This window comes from Pleurodeles waltl, chromosome 3_1 (assembly GCF_031143425.1).
Source record: "Pleurodeles waltl isolate 20211129_DDA chromosome 3_1, aPleWal1.hap1.20221129, whole genome shotgun sequence".
Lineage (NCBI taxonomy): Eukaryota > Metazoa > Chordata > Amphibia > Caudata > Salamandridae > Pleurodeles > Pleurodeles waltl.
The window spans coordinates 1,748,952,293-1,748,970,355 of NC_090440.1; the positions used below are offsets into that span (position 1 = coordinate 1,748,952,293).

At 40.7% G+C, this 18,063-nt stretch overlaps 1 protein-coding gene across 1 annotated transcript in view; it reads right to left on the reverse strand.

The window, feature by feature from the left end:
* The window catches only part of UNC80 (unc-80 homolog, NALCN channel complex subunit), a 2,774,722-nt gene that overhangs the window by 1,454,600 nt on the left and 1,302,059 nt on the right, over positions 1–18,063 (reverse strand). Inside the window, exons 30-33 of the mRNA XM_069225668.1 lie at positions 14,645–14,783; positions 12,729–12,910; positions 11,013–11,144; positions 9,937–10,123 (exon numbers count right to left, since the gene is read on the reverse strand). Coding sequence (XP_069081769.1) covers positions 9,937–10,123; positions 11,013–11,144; positions 12,729–12,910; positions 14,645–14,783 — 640 coding nt within the window. The remainder of the gene's footprint in view (positions 1–9,936; positions 10,124–11,012; positions 11,145–12,728; positions 12,911–14,644; positions 14,784–18,063) is intronic.

Here is an 18,063-nt window from a genome sequence, read left to right on the forward strand (position 1 = left end):
ATGCTATATATATATTTTTCGTGCATATTTCATACTTTATATGTGTGTATTTTATATATGCTCCGGGGTCCCCGCACAAGGGCGGGAATATTCAATGTTTATGACTATTGATGAGGATCCCCTGGAAGAGAACTGCTTTTAAATAAAGCAGTATGTTTTCTTTAGAAATACAGGCCGTAAAAGTTTTCTTTTCATTTTTTCCGTGGGACCACTGCCTGCTCTGAAAAAATATTTTTGCATGCACCCCATGGGTAATACTTCCCGTTTGCAAATGTGTTAACACCAATTTCAAATTGGTGCTAACTGTGATTGTTTTGTGACTGCATTCACAGTCACAAAACAATCATACATTGCAATTCTTAATGGCGACGCGCAAACCCTTTCTGCGATTCTGTAAAGTGTTTTCATTTGGGGTCACTAGACACCTTCACTGAGCCAGCCCTGGGGATGGAGTCCCTGTGGCCATTTGTATGGCTCAGGGATAGGGGCTGTGCAGCCTCCCTCCCTTTTATTTCAAAGATGGCCCCAGGGTGGGATCCCTAGGGCTTTCTGGAGGTTCAGGAAGGAGGGGGGCACGGACCCCTTCATAAAACTATCAACCCTGGAGTTATGGGGTCCTTATGGCCTCTTGGAGGGTTGGGGAAGAGGCCACATACCTCCTCTCCTTCAAATGAATGCTGTGCCTCCCCAAACCCGCTGCGGCCCTGACCCACCCAAGAAAGGGTTTAAATTCACAGGAGCCCCCACTGTTTTTTTTTATTAAAAAAATGTTTTAGGCTCCAGGCTTCTGGGGGTGGGTGGATGGGGGGGTTCAGGGTATCTGTACTCTGACCCCTTATGTCTTCTTTTGTGGATTTTTGGGACTCCGGAATGAAACCTGAGTCCTAAGTTGGCTGCCAAATCAGATCTCAAGATGAGATCTGTCAGCTCCGTGGATCCTCTGCGGCAAGATATAGACAATTTGTTTTAACCTTAATTTTTCCAAAACTACTGAACGGATTTACACCATGCCGACAAAAGTCTTTTCCTACTTTAGGCACAATATTACAGCTTTGGATTAGTAAAATACTATCCAAGCCAACCTGTATTGATAAAAGCAAAGAACAGCATGGTTGACACTAGCTAATCATATGTTTTAAGATTTTGTTGTGTAAATGACAAAATACTTTGCCCCTTTCTACCTTGGCGTGAATGGCTCTGTGCTAATCCTATGCGTAAAAGCTTTCCTAGAAAAACAGACATTTGAGGTAAGCAGATTTTAGAGTGTCACTGGTTTTGTAGGGTGCTCTATTTAGGAGCTGCTCTCCACCTACTTGCGAACTAACCAGACTTCTCTGCTTTGTTTTCGCATATATAAATATGTACGTATATATACATATATAGCAATATTTTCACTGAAAAAACAAAGATTACAGGTAACTGGGGTACCTATAACTCGTGCCCTAAGGTAACTATATCTCATGCCCCCGCCATGCACAGTTTCTCCTCAATAATTTTACTGCAAATGTTACATTCATATTGTCAATGATGTTGTTGAAGATGTCACTAGTGATGTAATATGTGGGGTAATTAGCAGTGTATGGTGAGCGCGCAAGTTATAATTACCTGAGATAACCATAAGTATAACTGCTGAATTTCTATGTTTTTTTGCACGCAAATTCAGAACCTAACTGTAACGTCTCCGTAACCTTTGGCTTTTTAAGTGAATTTCTATCTTATTTAAAAAAAAATATTTGCTAACTATAAAGTCCCTGTAACTTTTTTTTTTTTTTTACTGAATGTCTATGTTTTTTTTAAGGGTAAGTAATTTTAATTACTTTACAGTAATCCAACCACAGACGCGCACAGCCTTCAGCAGTGTGAAGCAGGTTTTGGCTGCGGGCCATATTACAACCGAATCCTGCGAGTGGGACTGTAAGTGGTCTGTGAGTATCTGAGTAAGTCTGTGAATGGGTGTATGAGTGTCAGAGTGGGTCCCTGAGTGAGTATGTGAGGGTCTGAGTGGATGTGTCAGTGGGTGCGTGAGTGTCTGGGAGAGTCTGTGAGAGGGTGTTTGAGCATCTGAGTGGGTCTGTGAGTCGATGTAAGGGAATCTGAGGGGGGTCTGTGAGTGGGTGGGTGAGTGTCTGAGTGAGTCCTTGAGAGGGTGTGTGCGTGCCTGAGTGGGTCTGTGAATGGGTGTGTGAGTGGTCTGTGAGTGAGTACAATAGAGTCCAAATGAGTGTTTTTTTTTACCTATATTCACAATTGTTTTGCAATATTACGTGCTGAGCATTGCAACAAATTAGTGAATATTGCACGTGGAAGAAAAAACTAATTTTCAATGGCCTGGCCTGGGTCCAGGCCCTGTGGCCAACCTCCTATAACCACCCAACCCCACGCCATGCAGGGCCTTTAGCCGTGTGTGGTGGGGGTTGGCTGCAAGTCCTGGCCTGCGGCCAACCCCGTATGGCCACCCAGCCCCGTGCCACACACGGTCTCCAGCCATGTGCAATGGGGGTTGGTCGCAACAGTAGTTCACAAGAAAGAACCCATTTGTCACAGTCACTACATGAGATACTGCCCTCAAAAAAAGAAAGGATGCAAACACCTCCATCAAGGTTTACAGATAACTTTTCAAGGTGAATATGCAGAGAAACAAAAGTTTTGTCTTGACAATACACTAGAAATCTGGATGATTAGTAGTTTACACAAGTGGAGTTTAAACTTGAGCACCTGCTTTCTTTATATCTGTAAGTGCTTCCCATTGAGGTTTACTTAATGTGAAATAAACAGTGTCAAAATGAATCCTGCCATGTGTTTTTATCCAAGAAGAGGCCACCTTTTTTGTGCAAAATGTCAACCCAATTGGAATACTTTCTACTTGCTAATTCGTGACCTTGTGCATCTCTAGATATGCCAATGTGATTGTTCTTGGAGCAACTTTTTTATACAGGTTTTTGGGGTCCACGGGGGGGGGACTCTAAAGGCCCCCGCAGTCCCAGCCGTCTCCAGTCTCCAGAATGGAATATATATATTTTTTTTAATCCAAATGGTCAGAGTCATTTTCTTAAAAGCTCACTCAGCTGCCGGTACCGGTAACAAAGGAGACCCCCCCTCGAAAGATATTTTGCGTCTAAAAAGTAATTTACCGCACTCCAAGTTCCTTTAGGCAGATTTATTGATAAGAATAGCAACTACCAATGTGTTTCAACTCCACTTGAGTCTCACGGTAAATTAGTTTTTTTCCTTCCACCCTTAAATAGTGTGATGTCATTGTTACCAGAGGTTCTGTCTTTGCAGGACGGCGGACTTATGACAAGCTTGTTACTCTTAATTAAAGAAGAACTGACTGTACTGGCTGTCGGAAATGAAAATCTGAGCGATTCCGATCGTCTTTTCAAACTAAATCACACCCGCGGAGGGATTGCATTCGGCGTGTTGGGATGGTTGCTATGGAGTAACATGTGGCAGTTACGTAATTTACAAAGATGCCGTTTTTTTAACTGCACTCGTCGAATGGATTGCACATAGGAGTCTGGTTTTAGGCATTTCTAAGTGAATGAGTGACTAACATCGATACTTGAACAATACCCTACATGATATATTATGAGTAGTGTATACGGAAGGAAGGAGTGAGGATTTTGGATATACTGCTTTTTTGAATTGTTGAGACGATTTTTTAAAGGAGAGTCAAATGATGGAAATGAATGAAGCCACTAAAACGAGAATGGAGGCAGCACAGAGCCTGTCTGGTGAAAATGAGGTAGGATCAATACATGAGGGGGAAAAACGTGGAGCTGGAATTGATGGGACAAAAAGTTTGAAACAACAATTGTGGCAACTGGAAAGAATATGTAAAAACAGAAGTTGGGAGGTTATATAATTGAATAACAACATTGAAGTAGGAAGAATTCCACGGGGACTGAGGATTTTAATTACTCCGACATATGTAAATCCACATCCTAAATTACTGGAGGAATGGTCTGCATTGATGGCATCTACGGGCAAGGGAATGTTGGAACTTTTGTCAAAGTATGCGACTATGGAGCTGAGGGAAACCAGTGAGAAAATTAAAAAGTTGAGAGCTATGCTGGAGAATAGCCCAGAAAAAGAGGAGGTGGTTACCTTTATAAAGGAAATGTAAACAAGGTTGGCGAAATATGAAAAGGAGATCAAATTAAGGAAGAAGCAGAAGTTTTTGTTTTGAGCGATAAGATGGACTATTCTATTGGCAGACTTCTGACATTTGGGAAAAATCTGATATGGCAAGAAAATAATTCAGATGTAAGGAATTACTTCAAGAACAGGAAGCAGTCTCAACAGGATCCAGTTCAGATAATATCTCAGACTTGGAGGAACAACCGGGCCCAAGTGGAACTATGGGATTGCCATTTACGACAGCAGAGGAGTATCGTTTTTTACAATTGAATCAGCAACCGCAGAGAAAACCTCCAAGAGGAGGGGAAAACGGCAACGGAAAAGGAACAGAAGAGGGGGGACAGCAGGAAGAAGATTATATACAACAGGGGAGGCACTTGCGACAGAGTCGAAAGAAGAAATAGTAGGTGAGAACAAACTCAGAGCAGTGAACATTTCTTCCCATGACTTAACCCTGGATGAACGTTCCTTATTAGAACTCGGTTTGTCTTTCTCTCCAGTTGCAGATTTTGATTACGTGAAAACACAAATTGATATTTTTCAGTTTGCCAGGAAATTAAAATTATTGAAGATATTTACACAACAAAGGGAGAAACCTGGGGTGCAAGGAATGAATAAGGATGGTAATACGGATGTGGTGGATCCCTCCACGGAATTGTGTATTGGGGACCTCAAGGGTCTAGCTTCTTTGAGAGAATTGGAGGTAGGGGAAAGATTGTGGGACACAGAGATTGTGTTGTTGAGAGATTTGGGATTGGACATAGATAGTCCGAGTGGAAGTGGTTTTAGGCCGAAATCAAGGTGTAATCCTACTACCCGCATGATAATATTGATGCCTTTTATGAGAAAGCAGGATTTGACTTATTGGAATTACAGAAAAAAAGTAAGAGGCGCTGGGCTAGTAATCTGACATGGGGCCAACGTAGAGCACTTGATACATTAAAGAATGCAACATATTTTTTTATCAAACCAGCAGATAAAGGGGGAAATGTGGTGTTGTGGGATCTGGAAAAATATAGACAAGAGGCAAGAAAGCATTTGGAGTTTTCGAGGTGTCGTGAGGTATCGACAATGATGGCATTTAAAGCCTCCATAAAATCTTATCATTCCCTGCTCTCAGAGTGGTATGGTCAGGGTCTACCTAGTAGTGATGAATTGCAATTTTTGACAATGAAGAAACCGGTAGCGCCATGTTTTTATATGTTGCCTAACATCCACACGGACAGTGGATGGCCTGGCAGACCGGTAGTATCAGCAAGAGGCAGTCTCCTTGAAAATACCTCTATCTATTTGAATAATTTTTTGTGTCCTTATGTTTTAATTTTGGCTTCATATTGTAGAGACAGTATGGATTTCAATACAAAAATCCAGGATATCCCTTGGAAACAAAATTACATTATGGGAACTGTTGATGTAGTGTCCTTGTATACTAGTATTGAACATGAATTAGGGATCAAGTCATGTGAATATTTTTTCAGGGACAAGCCATTGCGGGTATATGAACACACTAAAATGCTTTTGAAGATGCTAAGATTTTGTCTAGAAAACAACAATTTTTTATATGAAGACAAATGGTTCATACAGACTACGGGGACAGCGATGGGAAGTTGCTTTGCTCCTAGTTTTGCATGTTTGTTTATCGGCTGGTAGGAAACCCAGCATGTGATGGGGAAGAGAATGAGAAGCGGATGAGACATATGATTCTTTGGACGAGATTTACTGATGATTTATTTATTATTTGGGATGGTCCTGAGAACATTGTGTTCGATTTTTTTAATTGGTTACCAAGAAATGAAATGAATTTGAGATTCACATATAAATTTGACAAACAGGTTATGGAATTTTTAGATGTCTTGGTGACAATAGAAGGAGAGATGGTCTCTACGAGTCTGTTTAGGAAGAGCACAGCAGGTAACAGCATACTACATGCTAAGAGTCATCATCCATCGTGATTCAAATGGAGCATACCCTATGGAGAATTACTGAGAGCGAAAAGGAATTGCAGTACAAGTAATATTTTTGAGAAAGAACAGAAGAACATGGTTACTAGATTTAGATCTAGAGGTTATCCTATGAATGTCATTAGGGAAGCTTGTAACAAAGTAGCCAGTACAAAACGCGATAGCCTCTTGGTCACAAAACAAACGAGAAAAGAAAGACAGTATAGTGAGATGTATAACTACTTTTAACTCAAATTCCAGTGAAGTTATGAGGATTATGAAACAATATTGGCATCTTATTAAAGCAGACAAAGTGATAGGCCGCCTAGTGAGTCCTTATTCAAGGATCACATATAGAAAAAGTAGTTCCTTACATGATATATTAGTACATAGCCATCCAAATATGAACGTAATTTGGGATTTGTCAAACAGAGAGGTTTTTATAGATGTATGGACTCGCTATGGGGTCGCAAAGACCCACCTCATGAATATTAATGAGGTGGGTCACAGTTTGCGACCCCATAGCGAGTCCATGCACTCACAGGGATGGTGGCCTGCTGGAGACAGCAGACCTCCATGTCTGTGACTGCTTTTTTAATAAAGCAGTTTTTTTTGTCTTTTTGCAGCCCGTTTTCCTTAAAGGAAAACGAGCTGCAAAAAGAAAAACTTCCAAAACCTTTTGGTTTCGTTTTTTTTCAGAGTAGGCAGTGGTCCATATGACCACTGCCTGCTCTGAAAAAACATTTTTGTGGACATTCACAAAGGGGAAGGGGTCCCATAGGGACCCCTTCCCTTTTGCGAATGAGTTACCATCCACTTCAAGTGGATGGTAACTGCAAGTTGGTTTGCGACCGCATTCGCGGTCACAAAGCAACTCAGCATGGCGATGCGGTCGCAAATAGGAAGGGAACACCCCTTCTTATTTGCGAGTCGCAGCCTCAAATTGCGAGTCGGTACCGACTCGCAATTTGAGGTTGTGCATCGTGTTAGGCTTTTTGCACGTCGCAAACTGCGTTTTTTGCAGTTTGCGACATGCAAAAGGCTTCCTACATCTGGCCCTATGAAACTGAATACAGTAATACAAAATATAACTAAATACAAACTTTGAGCAGATGGGAAAAAAACCTTAGACCAATATGTGTGTTTTTTTGCAAGGGACAAGAAAAAAACAGTAACACACAACTATCTCAGGACTTAAATGTAGTAATGGGCAAGGAGGTACCAAACAGCAATATGCTTCTAGCCCCAGACAACAGACCTCGTGCTCCCCCATGCACTGGTGTTGCTGAAAGCACCTTGTGGAAACATGAAGGCAGAGAGGCACTAGTAAATTTGCTTGACATTACAATTACAGTGTGGTGATGCAGGAATCTGCATTGAAACGTATTTGTCTAACCAGCAATGCGTGGTACTTGGCAGGGCTGATACTTTGTATGGTAGCATCACCCTGCCAATGAACTCCCTAGTGAGCAGCTGCAGCTCTATCACAAAGTTATGATGAACAACTAGAATACTAACGTTCTGAATTTATGACAAAAGCGTGGCGCAACTGCTGAAGGTCATCTTTATCGAATCAAAGCTGTAAAACTAAAAGTAGTTAGTTAACTCTCTAATAATCAACTGCAATGTCACCACAGAGTTCTAATGAACAATTAGAGGGCTAACATTTTATACTCAATGCCATTTTGGGCACTTCTGAAAGCGATTTTGTCGGAATAGGACCTCTTGAATTTAAAGCTTTTCCTGAAGAACAGGCTAAAATATGTACATTGAAATGTTAATGCAAGTATAAACCCAGGGCGTTACAATGTGAGAGAAGGTGTGGGCTTTTAGTAATATGAGGTATTATGTATTTTTAAAGGGGCTCAGAATAGTAACGAGAGAGACGTCTGCATAAGTACAGTATCCCCGTTCCACATCTGTTTACTCAGCTGAACCATCTTCTCAGTTTCTTAGCTGCTCCCTTATTTTAAAATACTAACATTTATAAAATAAACCAAAGGGTAAAGTGATGTTATATGTAGGTATGGAAAAACACCTTAAACTTACATAAAAAACAGTGAGCTCACTATAGCTTGCACCTTCACCATGAACTACTTATGACCTCACATATTACATTATTCATGACATGATAAATGACATAATTAATATAAAAAATGTTAACGCTAAAGCTGACTTTATTTTACCTTTTTCCCCACATGATATTGTCCTCACTTCAATGCAAGTCAATGGTGAAAATAATTTCCCCTGATGTATTTTTCACAACCTCCCGCCCTCCTTGACATAACTATTTTATACACACACACATACACAGAAACACACAAAAACACACACACATAAATATATAAAGAAAGAAGAGTTAACTTGTAAAAACTTGTAAAACAATCATTATACAGGTAATATAAAATAATCAGGATACTATTTGTAAGTATCGACCATAAACTTATCACATCTTCCAGGTATAAATTCAATATAATATCAGAAATTGGTGAACCAAATCGAATCTCAGGCCCTAAGTCCAAGTCATGCTGAACAGAGTGGGATGCTGACCACATCCGATAAATAATATTACCTGGGGTAATATTTACTACATGTGGTAAGCACCCACATTAGGATTTTTCAATTTAGAAATGACGCAGAACATGCAGAATCATTATTTACCATGCCAAATTCTGCATACTTTATCATGTATCTTAGTTTCAAAATTCTGGCGAAAAAATCAGGGGAAAACTTTAAGTGTTTGATAATTATCATACATCTCCTAATTCTGATCCTTGTGCACACCTCTGTTTTAGGAGGGATTTGAAGTTAGGCCTGACTTTGTAACTAGGGATACTGTGAAAGGATCTTTATTCATAGCTGCTAGAAGCTTCTCCTAAACACCTTGCAAAATTCTATGTTGCTTCTGGAGTGAAAATGAACCTTTCCTTTGCTGCTACCCTTCAGAGGCATTTTTCTGAGGTCAAGATGCATTGGTTGACTGAGAATAACATAAAGATGTTTTTCCTCATTGAGAACAAGCTTGTGCATCACAAATGTGATTTTCTTATGAGGATCATAACTGTGTCCTCAGTCCCTCTCAGTTTTTGTTTACATTTATTTAGACTGTTTGTGTTTTATGTGTTTATCTATGAAATATTTCTACACACCACCTGAAAGGTAATTCCCACCTCAAAGCCGATGTGGTTTGACTTCTTACCAACAAAGGTCATCCTTGCTCTTGCATGCAGGAAGGCTTTGAGAGGTGTGGTTGCCGATTTGGGAAAGTTCCCAAGACATGCATTGCTTTAGTCGAGACAGGTGAGTGTGAAGACTGGTACCGTTATCCTGATATCTGTTTGGAGGAGTTGGAAGGATGCAGATTTTATCAGTTTAGCAATATGTTCAATCATATTAAGATTCTGGTCAATGATGAACTCCAGAGATTTCCCAAATAGGCCCTGGTTTTCGTAGATGCTAAGAAGAGTTAGAATGTTTAGCCACTGTTGAACTGGGGCTAAGAGTCATTGTGGTTCGTTAGTTAAAATTCAGTTCATAATGACATTGATAATAGATGAATGTGATCCCAATCATAACAAACAAGTACCACAAAGAGAAAGGGGCTGATATAAAGTTGGATGCCATTGTGGAACTTCTTTGAATGCAGGAAGTGATACTTCCAGAGAAGACTCCACTGGAGGGATTTCCACCAACCCATGGAATGCATGGTGGACCAATCAATTCTTACTCCAACTTTAAATCAGGCTTTATACATTTTAAAACTACTTCTTCAATGTGATTTTATGTTGTTTTCATTTGCTACAAGTCAAACCCCAACTAATCCCTCCTACCACCAGCCCACCACCAGTAAACACACCTTCCTCCTCCTGCTCTGAGTTAGGGGAGCAGGTAGGCTCATAGCAGGCCTCCTGAGTGATGGGGATAGCAGTGATGAGACTGGCTTCCCGGCCAAGCCGCTTCTTTTCCTCCTCCTGCTGCAGGTTCTTCAAGATATGCTCAGCCCTCTGGTGGGAACGGGACACAGCCCGCGCAGAAAACGATTTCTAATGTTCAATAGATGCATTATTTCATTAAAAGACATTTCATCAAATAACAAACCATTCTGTGTCTGTGTCAACTATAAATAAATAAAACCTCTTTAATAAAGCATGGCATACACTTATTTAATATATTATAATATAATATAATATAATATAATATAATATAATATAATATATAATATATAAATATAATAGCACACCATCACGGCATTACATAGCATAAACTGCAAAATATGTAATTATTACAAAGGCTACCAATACTGATGGAATCTGCTAAAACAATGTTGCCTTGCCCCAGGACAGCTGGACTGTCAGTTGTCAATGACATTGCCAATATAAGCTCCCTACAGCACCCCATAAAACCCGAATTGACGTATTGTTAACTTAATTTACTTTATGTTCCATGAATGGCTGTATGTGACTTGACTGCAATATGTATAGAATGTTTCAAAGGCCATTTTTGGTCAGGACACTTATTGCCCGTGTTCCCACACTATGTCCTTATTAAGCACAGGCCCATCATGGTCTCTAAAACTATGCAAATTGAGAGAGCAACACTGACTTATGTCACATGCTGCCTCAGAGTTCCAGAGGAAAACAAAAGGGGAATATAGTATTTACTGCATTCAGATCTTCAATATTAATTTCTCAGTGTTAAGCACAGTCTATAATGCTAGTCTGCATCAACTGAGAGGGACGATGGGGCAAAATGCAAAGTCAGGCAGGGTAAGCATGTCTTCAAAAATCATATAAACTGAACACCATTGGCTCAACATGAACGTGATGAGCAATTCACAAACACATATTCAGGCAAAATGGGTACTTAGGATTAAAACTATTTAAGGAAGGATGCTGGTGAATGGTTGCAACAGAGAAAGCAGTAACAACTTACAGACTGATCCTCGTTGATGGGATCCTGCACGCTCCCACAGCTCTGTGGCACCCAAGGTGGGTCAAACATTGGCACTGATGGCATTCCCAAGATAGGAGATGGCAATGTGAAGTTAATACTGGGAGGAGGGATCTATGAGGACATATTAAAATGGAAAAGTGTAGTCAAAGAAGTGCTGAACCAAAGTTAGTAAGCAAAAGCAGCAATAAATATATGCCCAAGTCCTATTGACAGTGCATAAAAAAGTAAAGCAAAAGAGGAGGTGGGAACCTCCAAAAGAGCTAGACACACCCACTCTGCATCTTCTACTAATGTTTCACTCCCCCTCTTTGTCTGACCAAAGGGTGCAAAACTTCCCTCAGGAATCCCATCAATACCTCATTTTATAAGCCTCGTCTGAGGAATCTCTCAATACTCTAAAAATGATTGAAGGAATCAACTCATACTGGCCTTCCCAATTTCAACATTTACCTGCTCTCTTAGGACACTGAATTGCTATCTGAATTCAAACTGAATTCACATACAGGAACTCACTAACTACGTAACATTAAAATCTTCATCCCCCAAAATAGCTTTAAAGCTGGTGATTTTGTACCCTGACTACAGGAACGCTCTACTAACTGTACTGTTTAGGTTCTGCCTAACCCCTTCCAAAACAGTCCTCCACTTTGAAGCCACACTTGACAGAACACTCAAGTTGTAATCTCCTTTAGAAGTCTAACACTAGAATCTTACTCAGCTTATCAGACAGCTTCTCTCATATACATGGCCATATTGCTAAACGCCCTCCTGTATCTTGCACAACATCTAGAACAATGCAGCCAAACAAGGACCTAAAGAAGAAAGTTCACCCTACTTCTTAAAACACTTCTCAATTAAAAAATGTCCACCCTGATACATTTCTTCTCAGGGAATATCTCTGTACATGGAATGCCCTTTCCATATATATATTACTTGGCCATTCAATTCACATCTTCAAATCCAAGCTAATGAAACATCTGTTAAACCATACCACACATTCTGATAGCCCGCTGACACAGATGCTCTACTGATGCCCTACAGTGTCTAGCTGCTGACTATATCTTCTTAGTTTTAATAACACTACATGTATTCTGTCCTTTCTACCACAAGGGGCTAAGCTTGACCACATTATCAACCTCATCTACTTTTCTTATCTGCCTTGTCTTGTACCTACCTTAAATTGTATATTATTGTCATAATGTGAATGCCTTTTGTGGGACGACAGATGACTGCAAAAGCATATACTCTTAATGTACTATACTGACTCAATGATGCTGACTTCAAATGCACAGGCCTCTTGAGGCTATTTTTGAACTTCTGCAATCCATAAAAAATATACCGACTGCATGCTGTATTGTTAGACTGCTGCTGACCTCAAATGTACGTCTCTTGCTAATCTTATTATTGTCCCTCCCTTGTATATTGATGCATCTTACAAATGTTCGGCAAATCTTCCGATCAACTAACCAAACTGTACAGCATTCTGTCTCCCTTCATGGTAAAGCAATAAATAAATAAACACAATAGCAGACGCTTTATTTAAACAGGAACACTTTATATAATAAAAACAAAAGAGCAGTAAAACAATTTTATCAGGTGAGGGAACTGAGATGTTTAAACAAAAAGGCAGCGTTATCGATGTTTTATCAATTGTGTACATGTTTAGGAAACCGTTTTCTGGCCTTTTCAGATTACCTTGAAGATCTGCTGGGCTCCTTCTTCCATTCGTGGCCAGACTTGGTACCTGAATCTCCAGAGAGTGTGGAATTTCAAGATAGCATTGAGCCTTTGGACCGTTTCAGGGTGTTGAAACTCTGAAGTCAGCATGTCAGAAACAGCATCCGGGACTTTCACAGCACAAAGTAGGAACATGGCCGCTGCATGGTGGGGAAATAAATGTGGTTAAAAATATCATATATAGTGAATATGTTGCCTTTTCTCAGTCTTAGAGTTCAGTTTTTCTTAGTTGTTTTCACCTGTTTCATCTTCATTTTTGTTTCCTTTTAAGGCATGGCATTATTATATTGAGACAGACTTAGTTGTCTAAGCAGTAGTGCGTACTGTAAAAATCCTAAATAAAAAATGTATGCACATGTACATATATTGAAAGGCGTGGAACCAGCCCTCTTCATCTATTTGCCTGTTCAACTGCCATTCACAGTTTGCTTTCACCCACCATACCATACAGCTTAGGGAAATGGGTCAGCGTGCTTCAGACTTTTGCTCTCTTGCACTGTGGGTAGCCACATTTTTGTCTGCTCACATGCATTCAAGTGTGTTTAAACTATGTCTTCTAGTTACAGTATTTTAAACACAATAGTACTTTTTGTTTGCACCAATAAGAATCCTATTTTTCTGTGATGGTGATGTGTATTAAAACTAGCAAAGAGTGTCCATACTTGTTCAAAGTACATCTTCCTTTTGGGAAGTGCCACTCCTGTTCTATTAAAATAATACACATTTTTATTTGACATTTTTACTGAAAGGATATATCCACCACGTTTGGAGGAGGCATGATTTTCTTTTCTTTTCAAGGCATATGCCTCTAATCAATTATAAAAAAACATACCCATAAAACCAGCTTGTCAAGACTAGACCAAAGAGAGTTTCCAATGCTTTTTCTGTTTGTCTTCATTCTATTATTTCTGTCTCATTTCCCATATTGCATTCCTCCTTCTAGTGCTTCTTACATTTCATTCTTCCTTCACTTAATCCAGTATTTCTTTCATGTTTCTTTCAATCTCTCTCTTTCAATTCTCAACCATGCCATTCTTAAACATAATCGGCATACTTATACAGTGCACTTTCACCCCTAAGGGGTTTCTTGAAGCTACTGACAGATAGCAGGTGCTGTCACCCAACACAAAGTTACTCACTGTATGAGTAAAGCTGCTGTTACTTGCGGTCAAACTCAGATCCCTGTAGTGGATGAATTCATCTAGTGAGCCGTCAGAGCAGGCTTTTAGCTTCCTGTTTCTCTACCTCTTTACATCTTTTCTTCCTCTCACAACATGTTTCGACCTCCCTTGAGTCCATCACCTTTCTAATGTATTCCTTTTCTGTCAATTCGTTCCTTGTCTATTCCTGCTTTCTAGTCCACTCCTCTCATTTGCTCCTATCATCCTTGCTGTACTCCTTCAGTTTCTTTTATTTATTCCCCTTTACCTTCTTTTTTCCAGTATCTTACTGAAAATATTTTTTTGTTCTCCGCTCACCATGTTTTTATTTAGTTTCTGGGAACCCCTAATTTGCACTGCATACATTTTAATAAAAAAATGCGATTTTCTATAATGTCACATGTAAAAGATTTACATCCTTCTGACGTGAAGCCTCTATTAAAATCCACTTCCTTGGTCAATCTCCGACACCTGTCTTGGCACACCAGTATTCTTATTTCAATTAAAAAACTAGATTAATATTGAGCTCTCCTCCATTAAGACTATGTTCTGGGAAGGTCAAACGCCTACAATATTCCATCAAGAGAATCTGTGCTTAATATCCTTGCTTCCTATTGCCGACTAGTGTCAGTAAGGTGTTTTCGAGATTCACATTGTTCTGACTACAGAAAAGAGATATGTGACGATTTTTGTATTATGAACTATGTGCTGTACCTGCTGCCCCAGACATGTGCTCGTCCACGCTCAGCAACAGCTCCCACGCTGCAGGCTGTATGTCTCCATACATCTCCTCGGTTAGGATAGGGGCCGCCTTGATCAGTAGAGACAAAGGAGCTGGAGCCATACTCATGACCTGCATAAACAAAGCAAATAAGACAGCAACAGTCAAGTCAAGTGTGCACAGTCATGTTACAGGCTAGATTACAGCATGCTAAAGTGTACATACTCAAGACTATGAAAAGTCGCTGAGGAATTACATTAAGTCACACATTGTGAGTGTTTCAGTGAGATGAGGTAGAACACAAAGGAAAATTTGACCATGCCATGACCATATAACACGTAGCTTTAACTTGGTGTAATTTTCTCCTTATCTCCTCCAACGTCTGCTCAATTCTCCTTTCCCTCAGCATATGACTTACTCCACTCCACATTTACAGCTTAAATATCATTCTCTTTCAATCTTTTCATCACCTTTCTGTAAGATATGTACAATAATTTTTCAAGTGCAGTACATTCCAAAGGCCTTGGGAGTAATAAAATGTATACCACAAATACAGTACCGTGGGAGCAAAATAACCACTAACATAGTTCGTCCAGCATGTGCAATAGCACATTGTGATTTTTTTAAGGAAGTTCAGAACACATATATTTTGGATATGAAGTCCCCTTTCTTCTTTATCATGTTTGCACAACACTTAATTCACACCTAATGGTTCTGCATCCAACAATGACAAAACACAGACATGCTTTCGCTAGCCAATCAAAGATGCAACTGAAAGGCTAGGAGGTACTGCATATGGTTAATTAGAACACTGGACTACTGAGAGCTCCAATGAAGACAATTAAGTGGCTCAGGGTTTATAATGAATGGTATAAGCCGTCTGATCCAACATTCCAATGTTTGTCTTTCTGTTTTTCCTTTTTTAGTTGAGAACATTCTACCCTCAGCCCTTCTGCTTCGGGCTATAATGGTCATTAAATGCACTCTCACTCCTCATGAGCTCTCGGTTCTGGGTCAGGCCTATAACACGGGTTCAGGGCCTTTAACAACCGGCATAGACCTCGGCATTGAGCTATAAGGCTAGATTAAACTTTTTTATGTATCAATACTACTGTGTCATCCGTAAACAAAGCATTTTCATTCCCACCTGTCCCTCAAGGACATACAAGTGTAGTCTTTACCACCCTGGCAAAGTGCTGCCTTTTAAGGATGGTTGGGGTAAAGAGAAAATAAAGACTTATAAATTAGTTCAGTGGAACTCATGCCAGACCTCTCAGTCATGGACCAAAAAGGCTACAAAGAAGCCCTTATAATCTCATTACAAATCTAAATGATGTTTCCTTTGTACCAACAGAACATGTGTTGAGATACTGTGTGCCATAAAGCCGCCTCATAGCAACGTGTCCCTCAGGGGAAATAACCGGACATATTCCATGCAGGTTATCATTAGATCAAGAGTTTTTCTTAGCCCTTTTGCCAGCAGTCCAAAACTGTTTTTAATCAGAGGAATGTTCCTTTTTCAAGAAAATCTATATTTTGTTTTGCATGGGGGTTAGTTGACGCACAGTGACAACCCGGAAAAGTTTGGTAACATGTAAATAAACAGAGGGAATTGATTTCCTATTAAAAAAAGTTTAGTGTTTCTTTTTAACCATGTCTTTTAAGTCGGAAGATAATATGTAAAAGTGTTGGTTTAGAAACCATTGGGACACCTCCTTGAAATGTTTTAAGAAAAAAAAACAGATGCTTGCAATGTGTTCATCCATCCAGTGAAGAAGATAAAAAAAGGTATCAAAGTAATGAGAAAGAGTAAGAATGGAGGGATAAGGTGTTGGCCTGTATACTGATGTGGTCAAGCAGGCACTTGTGTGTCTTTCTCATTTTTAGGTCAAGCGTAAGTGTACGACCTCTTGTATACGTTTAAGTATACTTCTGTGGGCTTCCAGCTATTTCATTTGTTAGTTTCAGTGTAATTTAAAAATCCTTGCTTGCTAGTGGTCAGTCATGCCTCTTCGTCCCTTCTTCTTCTGTCTGGGAGCAGGGATTAAATACTGTATAATTACGCTTTGTCCTGTTTAACTGGTCTGTTGGAGAAGTTTTTTTAACTTCCTGCTCCTATGTAGGGAAGCTTCCCATTTCACTTTGCATTCTTGCTCTGAGCTTACCTGTCAACAGGGCTATATATCAGGCTCTTATATTGGTCAGATTTGGTCTTTGTGGGCTCTCTGCACCGTCTCTCAGCTGCCTTGCTCCCACCCTTCCTTGCCTTGGATTTACTTTACCAAGTTTGCCTGCCTGTGGTCCCCAGGACAGAGGATTGCTTGGATTTGCTTATAGCCAGCTCTACCAGGACTCCACAATCCTTAGAGACTTTGTTTACTTCTGCTCCATACTGGGATCCCACTTGCAGCTCTTTCAATGCACCTCAGTTCACGCACTCCAAGCCCTCAGCTGTACCAGTGCCAGAATCCCACACACGCTGTCTGCCTGAGTACCTCAGTTCTTGCAGTCAGTACACTCTGCTGCTTCAGTATTGGGACCTCAGGAGCAGTTCAGTCAGTGCACCTAAGTTCATACACTCCAAGCCCCTCAGCCATGCCAGAACTCTACGCATGCTGTCTGCCAGACCACCTCAGTTCTTACAGTCAGTACACACTGCTGTTCCAGTGCAGGGACCTCAGGTGCAGCTCAATCAGTGCACCTCAGTTCACACACTCCAAGCCCCTCAGCCATGCCCGTGCCAGAACCCCACACACACTGTCTGCCAGAGCACCTCAATTCTTACAGTCAGGACACACTGCTGCTCCAGTACTGGGACCTCAGGTGCAGCTCCATCAGTGCACCTCAGCTCACACACTCCAAGCCCCTCATTCCTTGCCGTTCCAGAACCCCACACACGCTGTCTGCAAGAGCAGTTCTTATAGTCAGTACAAACTTATGTTACAGTACTGTGTCCTCGGATGCAGCTCTTTCAGTGACCCTCAGTTCACGCACTCCAAGCCCTCAGCTGAGCCAGAACCTAACACACGCTGTCTACCAGAGCAACTCAGTTCTTACACACAGTACACAGTGCTGTTCCAGTACTGGGACCTCGAGCGCAGCTCCACCAGTGCACCTCAGTTCACACACTCCAAGCCCTTCAGCCATGCTAGAAGCCCACACACGCTGTCTGCCAGAGCAGCTCAGTTCTTACAGCCAGTACTCAATGCTGTTCCAGTACTGAGACCTTGGGTGCAGCTCCATCAGTGCACCTAAACTCACATGCTCCAAGCCCCTCAGATGTGCCAGAACCCCACACACACTCTGTCTGCAAGAGCAACTCAATTATTACAGTCAGTACACACTGTTGGTCCAGTACTGGAACCTCAGATGTAGCTTCATCAGTGCACCTCAGTTTACACACTCCAAGCCC